Raw genomic sequence first — 21272 nt, 5'->3', positions numbered from 1 at the left:
TTTATCTAGAATTCTACCAGTTCAGAAAATGATAAACTAAGAGACACCCTCAGCCATTCCTCTATAGGAAATGTGCCAACCCCTCCAGGAAGAGAGGTAGCCTGAGTATATCCTGCTTTTCTCCTTTGATTTACATGCAGGACGAGATGATTGAGATGTTCTTTCTACAGTTGGGGGGTGTGATTGAGAGGGTTATAAAAACCTTTACTGCTTTGTATATGAGACAGCAGAGAAGACTGAATGGAACTTCTGATGTGGGCATTTTCAAAGGAGCTTAAAGTGTGGGATATTACCATATGAAATAAAGATAAAGAAAATCCACTGAACTTAAAACCCACTGAATGAAAATCTACTTAGGAACTACAGTTCCTGTTATAACTTCTTTAAATGAGTTTTAAGTACAAGATATCTAACCCATGACAGCTCCTGGTATAGTTTTTTGTTTCAGTTTATAACATACAGTATCAGTTAAAAGTTGTTACCCTTATTTTTATAAACTGATTAAAAATGTGTTAATGAATATAATATAAAAAGACCACTTAAACTTAGCCTGTAATGAAAACAATATTTTGTATAAGTTGTAATTTTTTTTACATGTTAGATTTTCTTGAAATGATGGCCCAAGCTGAATGCAACATAGTAGAGCATTTTTTTTAATGTATTTTCTTTTTCAGGGAAAGTAAAAACATATTTGAATGTGCATATTTCAAAACACATTTATAGTTCACTTCTGAGTTTAAAAAAAGTAGACAAAAGACTTTATTATGGTAAATTTACTGACTCTATTTTTACTCATACATGATGACAACATTCGTCATCAAAGTCCCTGCATTTAGGAAAAGACATGAAGCCTATACAACTCTGAGGAGGCAATGAAGAAAGGAAGGTACACTCTTACTTAATTTATCAGGATAACTAGTAGTAGAGATCGGCATGTCCATCATTATGTAAAAATATTAGGAGCTGTTTTTATTTTTTATTTTTTTTGGCTACACCACGTGTGGCATGTGGGATCTTAGTTCTCCAACCAGGGATCAAACCTGCGCCCCCTGCGCTGGAAGTGCGGAGTCTTAACCACTGGACCACCAGGGAAGTCCCAGGAGCTGCTTTCTTAACAAGGAATTGTGTACCTCTGACAAATAAGAGAAGTCTGTCTTTCATTAGGTGTCATATCTCCTTTACTGTGTAGGCAATAGTCTCAAACAATGACCAGAGAGACTGAAAAGAGGGCACAAATTAACATGTGAAATCCAAAGAGAAGAAAGATTTCAACGTTTTCTAATTGAAACGTTCTCACATTTCTCTTACAATGGAACATTGCTCTTATCTTACTAAGGCTCTAGGAGGCACGATCAGAATAGCTGGAAAGGACCAGAACCAAAAACTCAAGTTAGGCAGGATTTTGTAGACTCCTGCAATGAGTCAGACAACACTCAGGGCTGGAAGAACCAAGAGAATACTACAGTAAGCTCTACGAAATGTGAAGTAAGTGAGCTTTGATCCAAAAAAGCAAAAGCTAGTGCTGTTGCTTCATACTTCCTGGTCTGTGTGAGCAGGCCATGGCAAACGTTAAGTAGCCAGGAAGGCCTGATACAGAGGTAAGAAGAAGTCAGACATTATGTGCGGAGCATAAGAAGCAACTGTCTTTCTTACATTTCTATTAAGGGTCTATTACCCTCTGGTATGTGGCTGAGGACTTGCCTCTCTATAATATCATCTTCTTAACATGTTTATAGCACAATATTTGGCTAATGCAACAGTCACTTCTTCGATATTATGATTAGGTAAATATTTGTTATTATATCTATGTGGACATACTTGCAAGTCAAGAATTTTGTATTGATTGTTTCCTTGTTCATAGGACTGTTTTTCCTGTAGTTAATAGTTGCTTTGCTTTTCATTTGTTAGTAATGACAATTCCCCCGCCCCCCGAAATGCTCTAATAGATCTAACAAATGCCTCTCAATATTTCTTCCTAAAATCTCAAACACATCATCATATTATCTATTAATTCCACCTTCCTTCCCTGTAAACCTTTCTTCCACAGCTAACAGTCTTCTATTTTCAATGCAAACTGGTTCTTTTCTAGGCCTAGTAGTTCTCGTTATGGGATTTTCTTTTGCTGTTCCCATGCGTTAGATCCTTTCTTTCCCAAATCCTATGCCTTTGTCTTTGTTGATTATGTCCTCATTTGGCCTAAGCATATGTTCCAGATGCTTCCTCAGAAAGTGTACATGGGAGGTAGAATTTTAAAGTCTTTGCATATCTGAACTATCTTTATCCTATCTTTACATTTTAATTAATAGTCTGGCTAGATATAGAATACTAGGTTGAAAGTGATTTTTCCCCAGAATTTTGAAGGTATTGTTCCACTGTCTCCTGGAATCCAGCACTACTTCTTCAGAACTCTGATGACATTTTGAATGTTGTTCCTTTGTCTCTGAGCTATTTAAATTTTGTCTCTAAAAGCTTTAGGATATTCCTTTTAACTTGGATGCTCTGAAATTTCATGATGATACACTTCAACTTGAAGTAATTATTAAAATCATTATTCTTTAAAAAAATTAATTAATTAATTTTTTGGCTGCATTGGGTCTTCATTGCTGTGCGCGGGCTTTCTCTAGTTGCGTTGAGCGGGGGCTACTCTTTGTTGCGGTGTGCTGGCTTCTCATTGCAGTGGCTTCTCTTGTTGTGGAGCACAAGGCTCTAGGCATGCGGGCTTCAGTAGTTGTGGCACGTGGGCTCAGTAGTTGTGGCTTGTGGGCTCTAGAGTGCAGGCTCAGTAGTTGTGGCACACGGGCTTAGTTGCTCCGCGGCATGTGGGATCTTCCTGGACCAGGGCTCGAACCTGTGTCCCCTGCATTGGCAGGCGGATTCTTAACCACTGCACCACCAGGGAAGTCCTAAAATCATTATTCTTAACACAAGATTAGAGTTTACCAATCTTGAGACATGTACTCTTTAGCACTGGTAAATTTCCTGTATTATTGCCATGATAATCCCCTTTGCTCTCTTCTGCTCTTACTCTACTAAACCTATTGGTCAGATGTTGGACTTCTAGATTGATCCCCCCTAATTTTAGTTCTTCTCTCCTATTTTTCATCTCTTTCTAGGAGACTTTTCTCAGTTTTATCAGCTAACCTCTACTATATTTTTTCTATCATATCATCTGAATTTCTTTTTCATGGCTTCTTTCTCTTTTATGCATACATTTTCTCTTATTAGAAGGCATTAATTTTATTTAAAAAAAAAGTTTCCCAATGCTTTTTGCATGTCTCTGTTTTCTTCTTTCTTTTTTGTTTGGTTTGATCTCAATTTCTCTTTTTCATGGTGGTTTTTCTTAAATCTTTGGCTGTCCTTTAATATTAGAAGTAAGACATCAACTGGTGGGTTTTATTACTCTATGGTAATCCAAAAGTGAGAAATTATTACTCAGGAATTCCTAAATCTGGACGTCTTTTCTCTAGAGTATTTTAATTTCTTTAGAAAAGAATTATCCCATTTCCTTGAGGATAGAATTAATATACTTTGTTGCCAGCATTAGGAAAACAAAGCAGGACACAGGGCTGCAGGTCTCACTGTTCAGCTTCATACTTCACTCATTCTCTGCTCCTCTTGGTGTTTCAGATTTGCAGCCTTTCAGATTTCACTTTTTGCTAAAAATAATCCTCCTGGCTTCTATGGTCGAAGGGAAAAGAGGGCAGAAGCAATATGAAGTACAGAGGAGACTTAGGGATCCAACTTTCCATAGCAAACCTCCAATGAATCTTTCTGTTTTCAGGTCTGATGCCTGACTTCTGCTTTTTCCAATAGTTAGTACCTCCAAAGTCCAGAGGCTTTCAGGGGATAGGGGCCCTGTAAGGCAAATGTTCTGCTTCTTGCTGGTATTCCTCTCTGTTCCATTTAATTTCTGCTGTCTAAGTAAGTCAGTTACCACTTCTCTATCTACTTTTGCTCTCTTGTTTGTTACTATCTTCTCTCCCCTCTATCCTTGTGGGTTAATGCCATTTTTATTCATTTCAGTGGAGATTTAGGAAGGAGTGGTGTATTATCAATGAATATGCTAAGACTATGTTTGACCATCTCATTGCAACTGAATTAAATGTACTGAGGGTAGGGTCTGGAAATTTGTTTGGGAAAAGGAAAAGCCTCAGGTGATTCTGAGACCAGTCAGATTTGAGAACCGCTGTCCTAGCTTATTTATCTTTGAACTAAGAGACCAGTAAACTAAAATCCTAATAGTTCTATTGTCCCTAAATTATCACCAGAAGACAAATGAGTTTATCGAACTGACCTGTGAAAAGAGTTTGAGGAGGAAGTGTTTGATCACTAACTTAATCTTTAGTAAAGCTGAGAGGACAAACTTGAAGATAATATGTGAAATCTGCTGAGGATTAGTAAAACTGTAATGGTAAAATTACAGTTACGATAATAGAAAGGCTTAAATTGGCAATGACAGAGGCCATATGGGATTTGATATGTGGAGCACCAAGGCACAAAAATGCTCTGGCAAAATCTGAGGCTTGGAAGGGAAGCCACTTCTTGCTTTTCTCAAGGACTCACTGCTAGACCCAGGTCTGGTTGCCCTCCTGGTATATCCACTTGTCTAGGGATGACAGGTTGTGGACAGCTAGACATGGTCTTGGAACACTACCCCAAACCAAAGGGGGTGGCCAGAGAGCCCAGAGGATGTCCAAAGTAGGTCATGTAAACAAAATGTATGTCTTTATAGAAATTGTTGGGCCCAGGGGCTGCTGCGTAGGGCCCCTGCAGGGATGAAGAGGCTTTCAAAGGTGGACAGGTTACCAAAATAACTCAAAACTACTGGAGATCAAGTGCAGGGAAGGAGAGCGGTTATACCAAACTCTGAAGGTGCTGCTATAGACAAGGCACAGGTATTATGGGCTACACGAAGGGTTCGAAACTCTGTTAGACAGCCAGCCTTTCAAGGAGTCTTACATGGACCCCACGGCTTTTACATTAAGCTGTAAAATAAAGGCTCTGGGCTTTGAAGCCCAGAGTTTGAGGGTGCGAAGAAGGCAGGCTTTTATGAATATTAAAGCGGTCCCTAATGAAGTTACAGTTCAGTGTATTTAAGTTTTGTTCATTCTGATCAGTCAATGGCTCCTTATATAGAGCTTTCCAGAATAGTGTGAAAAAGTCAGTACCCATAACAATGATCAGAAAGTTAGTAGGCAGCTGGATAAGCCTAGATGTTAGATCCTCTTTCAGACTCAGCTTTTCTATTCTAGGTGCTTGCATGGAATCATGACAAAATGAAATCTTACAAATGAATGAATAAGATCCACCCAGGCATGATGGAGTTTATAACTTTTTTTCAAACAGAGGTATTTCTCATTTTTGATGGCTTGGATCTGAGAGTAGGACCTCTGATTTTAAAAAAAAGATTTTTAAGAACACAAATGACTTTATTCTAGCTCTAATGAACTGTGGGAAGGAAAGGTGCTGTACAAGAGTAAGTTCTGGCACCACTGTTGTCCCGACAGTAAAACTTTCACAGTGCTGATGGAGGCAACAGTCTTGACAACAAAAGGCTTGGTAACGTCAGGGTAGAAAATATATTGGGCTGCTGAGGAGCAGGATGAATATACTTGGCCACTGAATGTCAGACATAATTGAACAAAAACATTTCGTAAAGTGACAGGAGATAGTGAAAGCTCAAGGGACAAATGCTCCTGCCACAGATGAATGGCAACTATCAGACTGTCTTTATGAATATCACAAGGGAGTCTATAACTTTTTTAAAAAATATATTTTATTATGATTAAAAATTTTTTTTTGGCCACGCCACATGGCATGCAGGATCTTAGTTCCCTGATCAGGGATCGAACCTGTGCCATCGGCAGTGGAAGCGCCGAGTCTTAACCACTAGACTGCCAGGGAAGTCCCAAGTCTGTAACTTCTTGATCAGGTTTCATTAACATTTACGCTTTACAGGTACTTCAAGGGCTTTAAGACAGCAGGAGCAGTATCTGGTTTTAGTGGTAAGTGTTTTATCTATTCATCATTTTTATTCATTAAAAACACTGGAGGGAAATGAATAGATGAATTAATTACTAGTGTTATGTTTTTCTGAAAATGTGTTCAAGTTCTCTAACTCTGGTTTCCTTAGAAACAGTATTCCTTCTATGATCAGTGCTAAGGGTCCTTGTCGCAGTTGTCAAGCATATGTCCATACATACTCTTTTTTTCTTTTCCAACTTTCTTTAAATAAAATATTATATAAATACCCAATAAATAAGGAAGACAAAGTTGCTCTCAATGAAGGGAGGTTAGAGATGGGGTCTGGAATCAAAGGCCACATCTATAAATTCTTTGCAAAAAGGCTTAGGATGAGGCATTCATAACTTTGAATAAGAAGATATATAAGTATATTCAAAAAAGCAAGCTTGATGATAGAACCTCTCAAAGGCTAGAAGCCTGTATTAATTGATAACCCAGGGTCTAGAACATAGCTGACTGGGACAGAGGAGGTGTACAATAAACACTTTGTTCAAAAAATGAAGTTTCAAAGCTTCTTCAAGGTTCCATCAAGGGAGTTCCCTGGCGGCCTAATGGTTAGGGTTCCGGGCTTTCACTGCCATGGCCCAGGTTCAATCGCTGGCTGGGGAACTGAGATCTCACAACCTGCACTGTGTGGCCAAAAAAAAAAAAAAAGATTCCATCAAAATAAAACAGTTGGGAGAGCTGTCTCAGTCAGCAGTAGATAAGTCTGTATGAACCACACTTTTGTCCTTAGGGACACACAGGCATGCCAGTGCATATTAACCCAAGAACCTCATGGCATTCCTTATCAGGAATCAACAAAGAAACTCTGACACCTTATTGACATGGGTATAAACAACATTCATAGGGGGCAAAGCCAGGAGGGGCCATGACCAGGCATTCTATTAACCATCAGGGCCTCACAGATGCCCTGGGTAAAGCAGGCAAGAAACTGACTACGGAGAAGTAGGGAAGACAGGAAGGAGCAGGTTGGAGGACAGGTGTAGGCAGGTAAATACAAGAGCGTGGGAGATCAGAGTCAACGAGAGGCACAAAGCACTAATGCTGAGCAGGAGGCTGGCTGTTCACTGCATTGTTTCATAGGGTTACTCTCTACTGGTTTCTGGGAAGCACTGAGCCTACAGATATTGACCTATATAATGAGACAGAGGCGAGAGAATAATAGAGAAAAACCTGATACGGATGATGTGGTAGCAGAAGTACTAGGAGCACCTACAAACAACCTGACCAAGCAGAAAAGCAAGTGGACACAGAAATGTCTACTCACTGGAAGCAGAACAGTTACATATCTCTGCTGAACCTACTTACCTCTGACTTGCTGTTCTAGACTAAGGATGACTGCCACGGCCTGATGAAGAATGAGGAGTTTTGTCTGGGGTTTTTCACTCTTTAAATGAAGCTGACACATTCGACCAAGCTCTTTGAATGCCTCATTAATATCGCGCACACGCAAGCGTTCTCTGGCATTGTTGGCCATCCGCCTTTCCTTCTCCCTTTCTATCTTCTGTTCTGGGTTCAAATCCTCATCTTCATTAGTACTGCTGGAAGGCAAAGTAACAACAATGTCTATTAGGTTCGCTGTAAAGTAAGATATGCTTATTGTACAAAATTAAAAATTATAAAAATCAAAATGACCTATACATTTTACCAAATGGTAGTAATAGCTACACTTAACATTATTGTATATTTCTTTCCAGTCCTTCCTCAATGCAAATATATATAGTTGAAATTATACCACATACATTTAAAAAAAATAAATTTATTTATTTATTTTTGGCTGTGTTGGGTCTTCATTGCTGCGCGCGGGCTTTCTCTAGTTGCGGCAAGTGGGGGCTACTCTTCGTTGCGGTGTGCAGGCTTCTCATTGTCGTGGCTTCTCTTGTTGTGGAGCATGGGCTCTAGGTGTGTGGGCTTCAGTAGTTGTGGCACACGGGCTCAGTAGTTGTGGCTCGTGGGCTCTAGAGTGCAGGCTCAGTAGTTGTGGCACACGGGCTTAGCTGCTCTGCTGCATGTGGGATCTTCCCGGACCAGGGCTTGAACCCATGTCCTCTGCATTGGCAGGCAGATTCTTAACCACTGCGCCACCAGGGAAGTCCCCCACGTACATTTCTAAATGCATTTTCATTGCACATTACAGCATAAAGACTTCTCCACACTACTAGTGAAACTCTTCATAAACATAATTTGAATGACCACATATTGTAGCACCCTGCTCTTCTAGATGTGATCAGCAGCATCAGCATTACTGCTTAAAAACTTTACTTTTTACATTACTGTAAAAACAGTGTTACATTACCGTTAGAAACAGAATCTCAGGTTCTGCTACAAACCTACTGAATCAGAAGCTGCATTTTAACAAGATTCATATGTACATTAAGGTTTGAGAAACACTGTACTATTATAGTAATGTATTACAGTTTGCTTATGTTCTTAAATATATTCTGGCAGTCCCCTGGTGAGGAGGAGGAAGAAAAGCTTAAGATGTGGAATGAGAGAAGTATCTCAGAAAATGACTATACTTTTTGTTCTGGAAGAAATATCATCATCAGTGGTGATTTTAAAACACGGGTGAACTGGAACAACTTTTTTGAAGGACAAATTGGCAAAATGAATCCAAAGCCTTAAAATGTTCATCATCTCTTGATCAGCAATTCCAACTTTAGAAATTCATCCAAAGGATATAATTAGAGATGTTCATAGAAATTTAGGTAAAGAAGTTGATCACAGAATTATTTACTTCAGAACAAATGGGAGTCCAATATTAGGAGATGGGTTAAATAAATCACAGTACATCCAGATAATGGTCTACTATGTACCCTCTAAAAATCAAGCTGTAGATTATGCTAGGTAAAAGATGCCAAACACAAAAGACTACATATTGTATGATCCCATTTACAGGAACTTCTAGAAAAGACAAAAGTATGGTAACAGAAAGCAGATCAACGTTTGCCAGAAGATGGGAGAAGAGGACTGGTTATAAATTGGCATGAGGAAACTTTTTAGGGTGGCAGAAATATTCTACATTATTAATGTATATAACTGTATACATATGTCAAAGGACCAAAACTGTACACTTAAAATTGGTGTATTTTATTATATTTGAATTAAACCTCAATAAAGCTGCCTAAAAACAGAAACAACAAGAAAAAAACATGTTGGAGAAAACACAGATAGATGAAAAGGTTTAAAACACACTGTTAAACTAAAAAAGTTGAAATTATAAAACTTTTATCCAGTTTATCTCCAATTTAAACTGTATTTATGGAAAAAGATATTCCTTGAAAAGTAAACTGTAGTTAATTCTGGGTAGCGGAGTTTCTTGTGATTTTTGTGTGTGCTTTTCTGTAATTTTCAAATTTCTGTAATGAAAACAGACTAATTAATCAGAAAAGAATATCCGAGAAAAATGCTTTGGAATAACTTCTAGAAAATTCTATTTATATTTCAGAAATAAATTACTGAGCAGGGCCTCTTAGAACCTGGAAAAAAATGTGCACAAAGAATTGGTGCTTCACCTCTAATACCTTGAGTACTCTAATAAAGAACAAGTAGAGCGGGCTTCCCTGGTGGCGCAGTGGTTGAGAGTCCGCCTGCCGATGCAGGGGACACGGGTTCGTGCCCCGGTCCGGGAAGATCCCACATGTTGCGGAGTGGCTAGGCCCGTGAGCCATGGCCGCTGAGCCTGCGCTTCCGGAGGCTGTGCTCCGCACCGGGAGAACCCACAACAGTGAGAGGCCCGCGTACCGCAAAACAAACAAACAAAGAAAAAAAAAAAAACAAGTAGAGGGACTTCCCTGTCCAGTGGTAAAGAATCCGCCTTTCAATGCAAGGGATGTGGGTTCGATCCCTGGTGAGGAAACTAAGATTCCCACATGCCACAGGGCAACTAAGCCCACACGCCACAACTACAGAGCCCACACGCTCTGAAGCCTGCTCTGACCACAACTAGAGAGAGAAAACCCGCACACCACGAGTAGAGAGATGCCCGTGTGCTGCAACAAAAGATCCCGCATGCCGCAACTAAGACAGGATGCACCCCAAAATAAATAAAATAAATAAATAATAAATCTTAAAAAAACCACAAGTGGACAACAGATTTTTACTAGCCAATTGTCAAGAATTTCATAAAAGTATTCTTTTGATAATAGAGAATCACTAGCTCTTTGACTTCAAAGAAACCTTTACAGATCATCTAGCCCAAAGGTTTCCAAAGGTGGCCACTCACTAGAATCTTCAAGAGCACTTATAAAATATAGCTTTCAAAGGTCCCACTGCCAGAGATGCTGATACAGGGAGCTCGGGTTCAGGGGCCAGGCACCTGTATTTCTAAAATGTTTCAGGAGTCTGTGCAGCAGGGTTGAGAACCACTGTAAGATCAGTAACCTCCCTAGGATTACAAGGCTAATGAGTGGCAGGGTAGTGACAAGAATCCAGGTTAGTGCTTCATGGAAGAAATCAAGAGCACATATCTAAAATTATTATCATCATAAGTTACCACAGTACCTTTACTGATGTTTACTGCATGTGAGACAGTGTGAAAAGGGCTTTATATGCATAATTTTCAGTTTATTCCCACAAGAATCCTAAACAGAAAGTCTCCTGTTAAGACAGAACCAAACCTCAGAGAGTTTAATAACTTGCCAAGGTTACTTGGCAAAATGTGATGAAGCCATGATTCAAACCAAGGTTAGCCTTATTTTGTCCAAAGGCTGTGTTTTAAATTTACTATTATTAACTACTAAGTATTGTTATTATTAACCCATTATACTGCCTTCTCAATTTCTGATGACCTATAACAGTGCTCAGCAAACTGGCCCATAAGCCAGTTACCTGTTTTTGTAAATAAAATTTTATTGGAAGAGCCACACCCACCTGTTTATGTACTGTCTTTGGCTGCTTTCATGATGCAGTGGCAATGTTCAACAGTTGCAACAGAGACTGTATGACCCACAAAGACTAAAATATTTACTATCTGGCCCTTTACACACGAAGTTTGCTGACCTATATAATGAAAGGATGAATGATGAGGAGAGATGCAAATTATTTCCCTTAAAGTTCTATTTGAATAATGAAACTATGAAAGAATTAAGATTCCTCAAAGGAGTGGACTCTGGATTCCCTGACTCAATTTTTATTTCTTCATGCCCTTGCACAACTGAGTACAATGCATATTAAAATGATAGTATTAGGACCTTAAGATTTAATTTTCCTCAAGAGAAATGTCAACTACTGAAAATAGTGAGAATGTCAAATGCAAAAGGACAACTTTTAAGTATGAGACTGACAGAAAGGACTATCCTGGTTCTTTTAGTTTGTAATTTCCTTTGTACCATAATTTAATACAAAGAACAATGTTTTAAATATAAATATCTATACGTGATATATACATACTACTGATAAATGGATATATACCAAGAAATAGGATGTACCACGAATATATCAAATTACCTACTTTTAATGTAGAACTAGAAGAAAAATCTGATGGAAGAATCTGGAAATAATTTGAAACTAATGTATTATGTGTCAATATCCATATTTCAAAGCAAAGTCAAGTCCAGTTTCTAGAAAACCTTCCCCGACAACATCAACGCATGTGGAGTACTTCCTTTTCCATACTCTTTTCAAAGTATTGTTTAAAACGTAAGTTGCAAATATCTTCTATAAAGAGCCAGAAAGTAAATATTTTCGGCTTTGTGGGTCATCCAACCTATGTTGCAACTACACAAATCTGCCACTGCACTGTGAGAGCAGCCACAGACAATATGTAGATGAATGGGGTGTAGTGGTGTTCCAAAAAAACTTTATTTATAAAAACAGGCAATGAACTAGATATGGCCCATGGGCCATAGCTTGCCAGCCCCTGGTTTAAATCATACAAGAGTCTTACCATATACTTAGCCTTAAAATAATGTATTTGAATATTTACTGATGGGTTATATCTAAATACCTACACTTGTACAATTTAACTTGTTTTAGCTATTTTGTTCTCTAGCTGTCTTACAGACTATAAGCATTGATGGGAGAGAAGTAATTCTTTTTTATATGTAGACCCTAAAATATTGTAGGAAACATGGAAAACATAAACTTAGAGTCAGCTTCATACACCTCCCTTTTATGGATGCTATGAGGATTAAATGAGACAACACATAAAAGTCCCAACACAGTATCTAGAACACAGCTGACACTTAAATGCATGATACACTTCAATTTTCCAAGTATCTTCACCCATGGCAAATGAGTGAAATTTAACACCTGGATGCTAACAAATACCTTGTTCTGCCTCTAGATGAAACTTTGATATCTTTTTGGGAGGATTCATCATCTGATTTCATGTCATCTGATGAAGGAGGTTCATGAAGGTTTTCATCTTTCTCTTTGTTTTCAGTCTTGATTTCTGTTGGAACAACAGTTCCAGACTGACTTTGCAAGCCACCTAACAAAGAGGCAAAGAAACAGAATAAATGTCCAGACTCATTTATGAATTAGAATTAAGACAGTAAAAAGCTTTTTTGATGGTAAATATCCTTAGTTGTTATAGAGCTACTATAGAAATCTGAAGATGTAAAAAAGTAAACTATTCAGAGCTGGAAAAAGCACGTCCACAAACCTTAGAAAAAATTGCTTTTTAAAGCACCTGTATTTAAAAAAAAACAAGCCTGACCCTGATGGTGAGTCCAATGCTCATTTTCAGGCACATTTAACAATCAAACAAGGTAGGAGAAACATGATGCATTTTAAAAACTTCTAAGATGCTGTCAAGTTAAACGAAATAAGCTTTAACATTTTCCTGGACAAACACAATAAAACAGGCATCATGGTTAAATACAACTGGGAAAACTTTATCTTGGTGGTCTTAATACCACCTATATATTTGTACTTATTTATAAGGTCTGTTATAACATTGACAACAATTTGCTTTTTATAAGAATTGTTTGTCTCCCCAATTAAATTATAATCTTCTAAACAACAGCTACTATCACTCAGAGCTCTAAACATACTCAGAAATGTCTTTCTCAATTCCTCTAGGGACAATGAAGACTCAGCCACGAGGGGAAGTGATTTAGAAAGAGACAGGACAGGGACTTCCCTGGCAGTCCAGTGGTTAAGACTCTGCACTTCTACTGAAGGGGGTGCGGGTTCAATCCCTGGTCAGGGAACTAAGATCCCACATGCCACACGGTGCAGCCAAAAAAGAAAAAAAAAAAAAAAAAGAAAGAGGACAGATGCAGGAGCTGGTAAGAAGATGACCAGTAAACACTGAACAACGGTTTGCACAGGGTTCCATACATCAATAAATATCTGTAATTGGCCCAGCTAAATGGACCAATTGGAACCCTAAATATTGACCCTGTATATTCATGCAGTAGTACTACTACTATTTGGAATTCTACCACCTAAGATGACTTTTTTTTTTTTTTCCTGTACGTGGGCCTCTCACTGTTGTGGCCTCTCCCACCGCGGAGCACAGGCTCCGGATGCGCAGGCTCAGGGGCCATGGCCCACGGGCCCAGCCGCTCCGCGGCACGTGGGATCCTCCCAGACCGGGGCACGAACCCGCGTCCCCCGCATCGGCAGGCGGACCCCAACCACTGCGCCACCAGGGAAGCCCCTAAGATGACTTTTGATTCACAGATGTCAATCTGACTGTGAAGAAGGTGACAGTACTCCAAAATGATACCTCTGTATGCACTACTGCTGTAAATGAATTATATAGTTACCTCTATAATTTTCTTGTGTTTTATGGTTCAAGTCTGTGCTTGAAGCAGTGACCGTACTAGACAGGACTGAATGATTGCCATTGAGACTGACAGAGTCTTCTCGATGAGTTCCGACCTAAAGTTAAAAAAAATAAATAAAAATGTTCATGGTGCAGTAATTGTTCAAATTCTTTCACTGGGTTTAATAGAGAAAACAGCTATCACGCATCTAAATTTAGCAACATTTTTTGGATGCCACTTTTCTGGTTTTTGGATTGTAAAAGACTCGACAGTAGTACTGTTTCTGCATAAAAATATTTAAAAAAATTCCAGCTTTCAAATTTTATATCCCACAGAGGGTTGCTGTGAGAAGCAAATGAGCTAATAGACAAAAAGCACTCTATAATCCATACAGCACTACATATTATAGCCTCTATTGTGTATCAATCAATCTAAAAACCTATTCCATATACTACCTAAAAATGTTAAAGTATCCATGAATTTGCATTTAGCAAAATACTGCTTTGTTCCAAGTAATATTATTTATCTATACTTTAGCATATCCTTTTCTTACACACAGTGTCTTGTTTTTTCTTCCTCTAATTGCTTCTCCTCAAAAATTTTAAGAGCAGCAAAAGCAATACAAAATTAAAATAACTTAAAATAAAAGTTCTACATTGCCAGGCAACAAAAATGCCATACATTTTTATTCTCAGTTTTAATCAGATTTAGACAAGTCACAGTTAACTTGAACTGAGAAGGCATGCAAACACTACCAAGTGTTTTTAGCTACTGCAGTATTTTTAGAAAAACTGGTTACAAATGAACCAGTTTTTTTTTTATTAGAACAACAGCAGATGTGGCAATTAGAAGATTAATCCTTTAATTAAATAGGTTTATTGCCTGGAGTTATACATGAGAACCACTGTTTTTCAACAAATCCTTCAATCCCAGTAAAATGCCATGCTTTGAATCCCTCTTGAGTAATTAATATAGCTTTTATCTTTCATGACTTTGTATGGATTTTACCCTAAGAGGTATAAATACCCCTATGCAAGTTTATCCTTTGGTTTCCTGTGAGCCAAACAAAAGAAACCAAAGCAAAGTTTCAGGCAATGCAGGCTATTGGTAGTGGATCTGATTAGAACATACCAGGTCTTCCACCCAACTTTTTAAGAAATGTCTGACCTCTACCTTTATTCTTATCTTTAATGTAGTTTTGAAAAACCCATTCAATGTATTCCATAGCTACTTTTTAAATTATCTGAGGATTAGTCATTGCTGAGAATTAGCTGTGTCACTACTCCCCTGGATGATTAAGCATTGACCATACCCTTTTTCTAAACCACACAATTTCATCATGCATTAGAATCATAAAATCTTAAAGCTGGGAAGGGACCACAGAAATCAAGACAGCCTTCTATTCCATTACCATTTTGGAAATTTCCCTTAGACCCTTAACCTTTACTTCTGCCCTGAACCGCAACCCGCCCCCAGTAAAAAATCTTGAGAAAAATCTGAAGAACTGAATCTAACACCAAGTGAAGAAGTGGACTATGAAAATTACATTCGAGAGAGGAAATTATTTTATTTTTTTGCGGTACGCGGGCCTCTCACTGTTGTGGCCTCTCCCGTTGCGGAGCACAGGCTCCGGACGCGCAGGCTCAGCGGCCATGGCTCACGGGCCCAGCCGCTCTGTGGCATGTGGGATCTTCCCAGACCGGGACACGAACCCATGTCCTCTGCATCGGCAGGCGGACTCTCAACCACTGCGCCACCAGGGAAGCCCGAGAGAGGAAATTATTATTATTTTTTTATTTTTATTTTTTGCAGTATGTGGGCCTCTCACTGTTGTGGCCTCTCCCGTTGCGGAGCACAGGCTCCGGACGCGCAGGCTCAGCGGCCATGGCTCACGTGCCCAGCCGCTCTGCGGCATGTGGGATCTTCCCGGACCGGGGCACGAACCCGTGTCCCCTGCATCGGCAGGTGGACTCTCAACCACTGCAACACCAGGGAAGCCCGAGAGAGGAAATTGTTTTTAAAATAGTTTATGATATCCTATCTCTAGGGAATCCTGGTCATGTTTATTCATAACACATAGGGTGCTTTCTTGCTAGCTATGAACCACTCAATGATCTAATGATCTGAGAGGAAGGTCAGTTCAAAAATTGCATTTTATAAAAATAGATAGGGTAAAATACAACAAATAGTTACAAATTCTTTGGGACCTTAGGAGTCTAGGCCTATTTTAAAGATAATATATTACTAGAATAATTTTGACTGGCTGAGGAAATCACTGCAGGATAAAGTAAAAGCTAAGAAGTTTTTTTTTTTTTTTGTAAGAAGATGTTGGCGGTAGGAGTTTATTAATTTATTTTTGCTGTGTTGGGTCTTCGTTTCTGTGCGAGGGCTTTCTCTAGTTGTGGCAAGCGGGGGCCACTCTTCATCGCGGTGCGCAGGCCTCTCACTATCGCGGCCTCTCTTTTTGCGGAGCACAGGATCCAGACGCATAGGCTCAGTAGTTGTGGCTCATGGGCCTAGTTGCTCCGCGGCATGTGGGATCCTCCCAGACCAGGGCTCGAACCCGTGTCCCCTGCATTAACAGGCAGATTCTCAACCACTGCGCCACCAAGGAAGCCCCAAAGCTAAGATTTTTATGTCTGTGTTTATAATGTGGACTTAAAACTTCCCACGATGTTTGGTAATATATGCCAATTTTGCTCTTATCTAGTATTTTGAGCTATCACACCAAGTAAATGAAAAATAAATAGCCTTTTAAAATTTAAACTTTTTTTTTTTAAAAAAAATAAAATTTATTTATTTATTTATTGGCTGCTTTGGGTCTTCGTTGCTGTGTGTGTGCTTTCTCTAGTTGGGGTGAGCAGGAGCTACTCTTTGTTGCGGTGTGTGGGCTTCTTATTGTCGTGGCTTCTCTTGCTGTGGAGCACGGGCTCTAGGCACGTAGGCTTCAGTAGCTGTGGCACGTGGGCTCAGTAGTTGTGGATTGCGGGCTCTAGAGCGCAGGCTCAGTAGTTGTGGCACACGGGCTTAGTTGTTCCGTGGCATGTGGGATCCTCCTGGGCCAGGGCTCGAACCTGTGTCCCCTGCATTGGCAGGCAGGTTCTTAACCACTGCACCACCAGGGAAGCCCTAAAATTTAAACTTTTAAACATACGTTTATTTACTATATATTGTACCTCTGAAACCCATTTTATAGCTCTGTCAGATAATACTGTTGAACAGTAACAAACTGAATTTCACTCATTTGATTGATAAGTGATGATGCATCTGTGAAATTCTTATTCTTTTATTTCATGAGTATAAATAATTCTTTGATTTTTCTGAATCTCGACTAATAAAAATGTTCTATCACCTCTTTTCTGATGAAAGGCTTGGCAGACAAAGGATCATTATCTAAACAACAGATCTTAAGGATTTTGCTTTTCCCTGAAGGAAAATCAGAAAGGTTGCTCAATTTGTTTTGCGATATAAAATGTCAGTGAATATCTTTGTCTTTATAGAATACTACAAACTAAGTATTTTCTCACACCAACCTTGAACAAAATTAAGCCTTTTAAAAATGGCATCAGACTAGCAAAAAGTTTCAAGTCTGGAGTTTTTCATGTTAATGAAGTTAGCAGGAACTTTTTCTTTGTAACTTGATTCCCCTTGCAAATGGCCCTCATATATTTTCTGGAGAATTTGATGTTCACAGTTCTTATAGTTTTCTTTAACCCTTGCTCACCCTGGCTCCCATGTCCTTCCTTTAATCTGAAGTTACCCATTCAAATGGCTCTGTCCACACACGTAACAGGTGTATAAACAGTTCTTTGTCTGAGCTCAGAGCCTGTGAGGCCAGCCAGATAGGACCTTGTTTAATTGTTCATCTCGTTAGCATACAGCTGACAGAATGCTTCTATTGGGGGACTAGCAGGGGAAGGAAAACCCCTAGGCCTGCTATGCTCTAAATTTCAATTATGAAGAGCTCCGTTTCAGAATAAACGGCCCATTCCATTAAATGACATCATCTTGCATTCTGAATCTTTACAATCTACCTATGGCCTTATTTTTGTGGGAGCATCCAACAAGGGACTTGTTTTCATTTAACTTGGCCAATGGCTTCAACACCCACAATGGAAAAATGTTAAATCTAATTAGTTGATGAATAAGAGGTCTTGTGAATTGAGGGATAGACTGAAAACTACTCAGTATGAACTCCTCGCTGATTTTGAATTCTATTCTAATAATTTGTTCAATTTGTACTATTCACTGAGTACTAATGATTTAAATTAATCACTATTAATCTACAGACTGAATAAAGGATCTTTATGTACTGTAAATATTTTGTTTTACCCAAAGAGGGTTTTATGCTAAAACTTGGAAGAATTCCAGTTGTTATGATTCCTTTTGAATAATATTTCCATAAATATATAATCTGTATGGATTTCAGGCTTAAAAAAACTTGACAGTTAAACAATTTTGAGTTAAAAAAATTGTATCAAAACCCTTTAAAAGCACTATAATGTGGTTTTAACAAAATTTTAAAAAATTTAAGTTGCCCATTTGGGAAAAAAATTGGTTAGAAAAAGTAAAATACAGTTAAAAAATAAACTCCTTCAGTTTAGCGGAAACCTACACATACCATTTCTACTGTATACAAACCTATACTAACAAAATTACTGTCTAAATATAAGGTTAAAATGATTCCAAATTTACTCTGATAAAGTGACAAAAAGTGCTAAAAGTTTGAATAAAATATTACTCTATTTGCCTGTTAGTCTTTAATAAATGAATCTTAAATCTTTTAGAACTAGGAAAAATATAGTTTCTCTAACTGCTTTAGGATTTAGAAAACAGACATGATTTATATTTTAAATCATTATATAAGGTCGCTTTAAGTTCTACAACTGAACATTATTTGCTCTCATACAAGACACACATCTCCAACCATAGCTTAAACAACAAAAAACCCAAGCAATCCCCCCCGCTCACCCCCCCACAAAAGACATGCCTGAGTTAAATTTCCTCAGGACTTGTAACAAAGAAATCAAAAGACCTCCTGGATGTAATTTTATCCTGTATCATAAATGAGAAACTTTTAAAGATTTGCATCAGCCTTCCATTAACACAAAAGCTTCTAATCTAACTTAGTTTGAAGTTGAAATCACTGTCTGAACAATAACTGAGCACTTTGTGTTAAGGATAAAAGTGCTATTACAGAGCTATCTCACCAGGCCTCGGTATTTTAGATATTACAGCCATAAACTGATGTGATGTGATGTACAATAACTTTATATTGCTGAAACCTCTTTGTAATGCCTAAATGAAATTAATGAGTCTCATTCCTTTTCAGTTTTCCATTTAATAACATTATTTTTTTGCTGTCAGCAGTTTATTCCGAGTTTATTCTTACATTAAATAAATGGGAGCAAAACTATAGTCTGTCCAATGCTGACATTTCAATAGTTTTAAAAATCCTGATTTTGTGTTTTAAAATTTAAATGATACATCAATCACATCCTAATAATAGTGTCTGATAAAGCCTTAAGTTTTAATTTGCATTAAGAAAATATGGAGAACTATCCAAAATATTGAAAGGGAGTAGGAAATTAAGTAAATGAAAATGTTAACCCTATTCAAAAGTAAGAGCAAATGTTAAAACTAGGGCAGGCTGGCTACACTAATTATATGAGAAGGAGTAGTAATTACCCACTTCCTAGTCTCTTTTTCTGATATAATAATCTTCAGGAAATCTAATTTTTTTTTTTGCGGTACGCGGGCCTCTCACTGTTGTGGCCTTTCCCGTTGTGGAGCACAGGCTCTGGACGCGCAGGCTCAGTGGCCATGGCTCACGGGCCTAGCCACTCTACAGCATGGGGGATCCTCCGGGACCAGGGCACAAACCCGTGTCCCCTGTATCGGCAGGCAGACTCTCAACCACTGCGCCAGCAGTGAAGCCCAGGAAATTTAATTTTTGTGTATATTAGATAGCTAAAATATGTTAAAAGCTTTCTGTGGTCGAAACCTCATTTAATCCTAACCTTTGATGCTAGTCAAGTTTGTTCAGTTAAAAGAAACAACAGTCAAATAAGTCTTTTGATATTGACTCCTATTAATATTTTTGGCAGGTGGTAGTCTTATTACCTTTGTGTGAAATATAAAAATTGTTTTCTGGAATAACGAAAAAATAGTAATTATTTCATCTATAAGACGATGGATCTACAAATCAGTAGATCAGCTGTAGATGATCTTACTAGCATAATCTTGTTATAACTGAAAATAACGTAGAGAAATGTTTTCAGCAACAAAGCTATTTCCTTGATCAAGGAGACTATTTTGGTTAACCTGCCCATGTAGACTTCACACCACAAGTTACCTTGATAGCACTGAAGGCTGAGAGCAGAGCTCTCTGCATTACTTTTATCCTGCCATCAACTCTTATTCTTCTACTCCCAGTGCATTCTGGCTCACCTCAAATATTCCAACTACTTCAACAGAACTCCCAAACTACTCATTAAAACAAAATAAGCAAAAAGTTATAGGCGCCAAGAAAAAGAAAAGAAAAAAACCCCAAAAAACAAAAAACCCCCCCAAAAAACAAAACTTGCTAACTCTCATTTCCTGCACTGGGAAGCTAATTTTGTTCTAAATCAGGGATTGGTAAAGTATGCCTGTGAGCCAAATCTGGTCCTGTTATTTATTTATTTTGTTTTACTAGTAAAGGAGGCTCTTTTTTATAAATAAAGTTTTATTAAAACACAGCCACACCGATTTGTTTTCATAACAGCTATGGCTGCTTTCATGTTACCAAATCAGAGGTAAGTAGTTGTGCCAGAGACCATATAGCCTGCAAAGCTGAAAATATTTACTGTCTGGCCTTTTACAAAAAAAGTATGCTGACTCTTCTCCTTTAAATGCTAGGAGAGAAAGTAACATCATATTTAAAACTTGGAATTAGGATGGTGACCTCTAGTAAATGCCCACAAAAATCCATTACATCAAAAATTTAATTTGAATGTTCTGTGGAGTTCCTGGAATGGTATTTATGTTTACTAGACCAGTTTTACTCTCTGCAGAAAAATAAATGAAATGATGAAAATTAAATATTTTTGAGAGGAAACTGACCTTACAAATTCTAAATGGCAATATAGAATTGCTGATAAACTGATATTTCTGTGGTTACTTTGTAATAATGGCCATGTAACCTCCATTTTTAGGGGCCTAAAAAATACTAATTTATGTTAATGCAGAGGAAAAGTATATAAACTACCAGAAAGTTAAACAAGACAAAAAAAGAAAAGTGATTCCAGAATGTAAAATTGTGTTATTTCTTAGTCATGATCAGTTAGAAAACATGGGGGTGAGCTAATAAAAGCAGATTAACTCTTAAAGATGGCTGGCAATAGTTACAAGATGTCCCCCAAATCACACACCCTCCCAGAGTATGAAAAGAGTTGATTCCACATAAGTAGGTACAAAGCATGTAAGCAAGGCTCCTGGCAGTACTGATGCAAGCCCTCAGACATGAATAACAGCCACCAGGATAAG

At 38.2% G+C, this 21272-nt stretch overlaps 1 protein-coding gene across 11 annotated transcripts in view; it reads right to left on the bottom strand.

Moving 5' to 3' along the window:
• The window catches only part of TCF12 (transcription factor 12), a 381119-nt gene that overhangs the window by 7370 nt on the left and 352477 nt on the right, over window positions 1-21272 (bottom strand). For 9 of the 11 annotated variants that reach the window (XM_082648173.1, XM_082648178.1, XM_082648176.1 and 6 more), the window contains 3 exons: window positions 13746-13860; window positions 12298-12460; window positions 7336-7568 (listed from right to left, as the gene is read on the bottom strand). In XM_082648173.1, coding sequence (XP_082504299.1) covers window positions 7336-7568; window positions 12298-12460; window positions 13746-13860 — 511 coding nt within the window. The remainder of the gene's footprint in view (window positions 1-7335; window positions 7569-12297; window positions 12461-13745; window positions 13861-21272) is intronic. The other 2 variants (XM_082648177.1, XM_082648175.1) reach the window with 1 other exon arrangement.

The sequence above is a fragment of the Grampus griseus genome, assembly GCF_964374135.1.
Source record: "Grampus griseus genome assembly, chromosome: 2".
In the NCBI taxonomy this organism is placed as follows: domain Eukaryota; kingdom Metazoa; phylum Chordata; class Mammalia; order Artiodactyla; family Delphinidae; genus Grampus; species Grampus griseus.
This window is presented reverse-complemented; position numbering and strand designations above follow the sequence as displayed.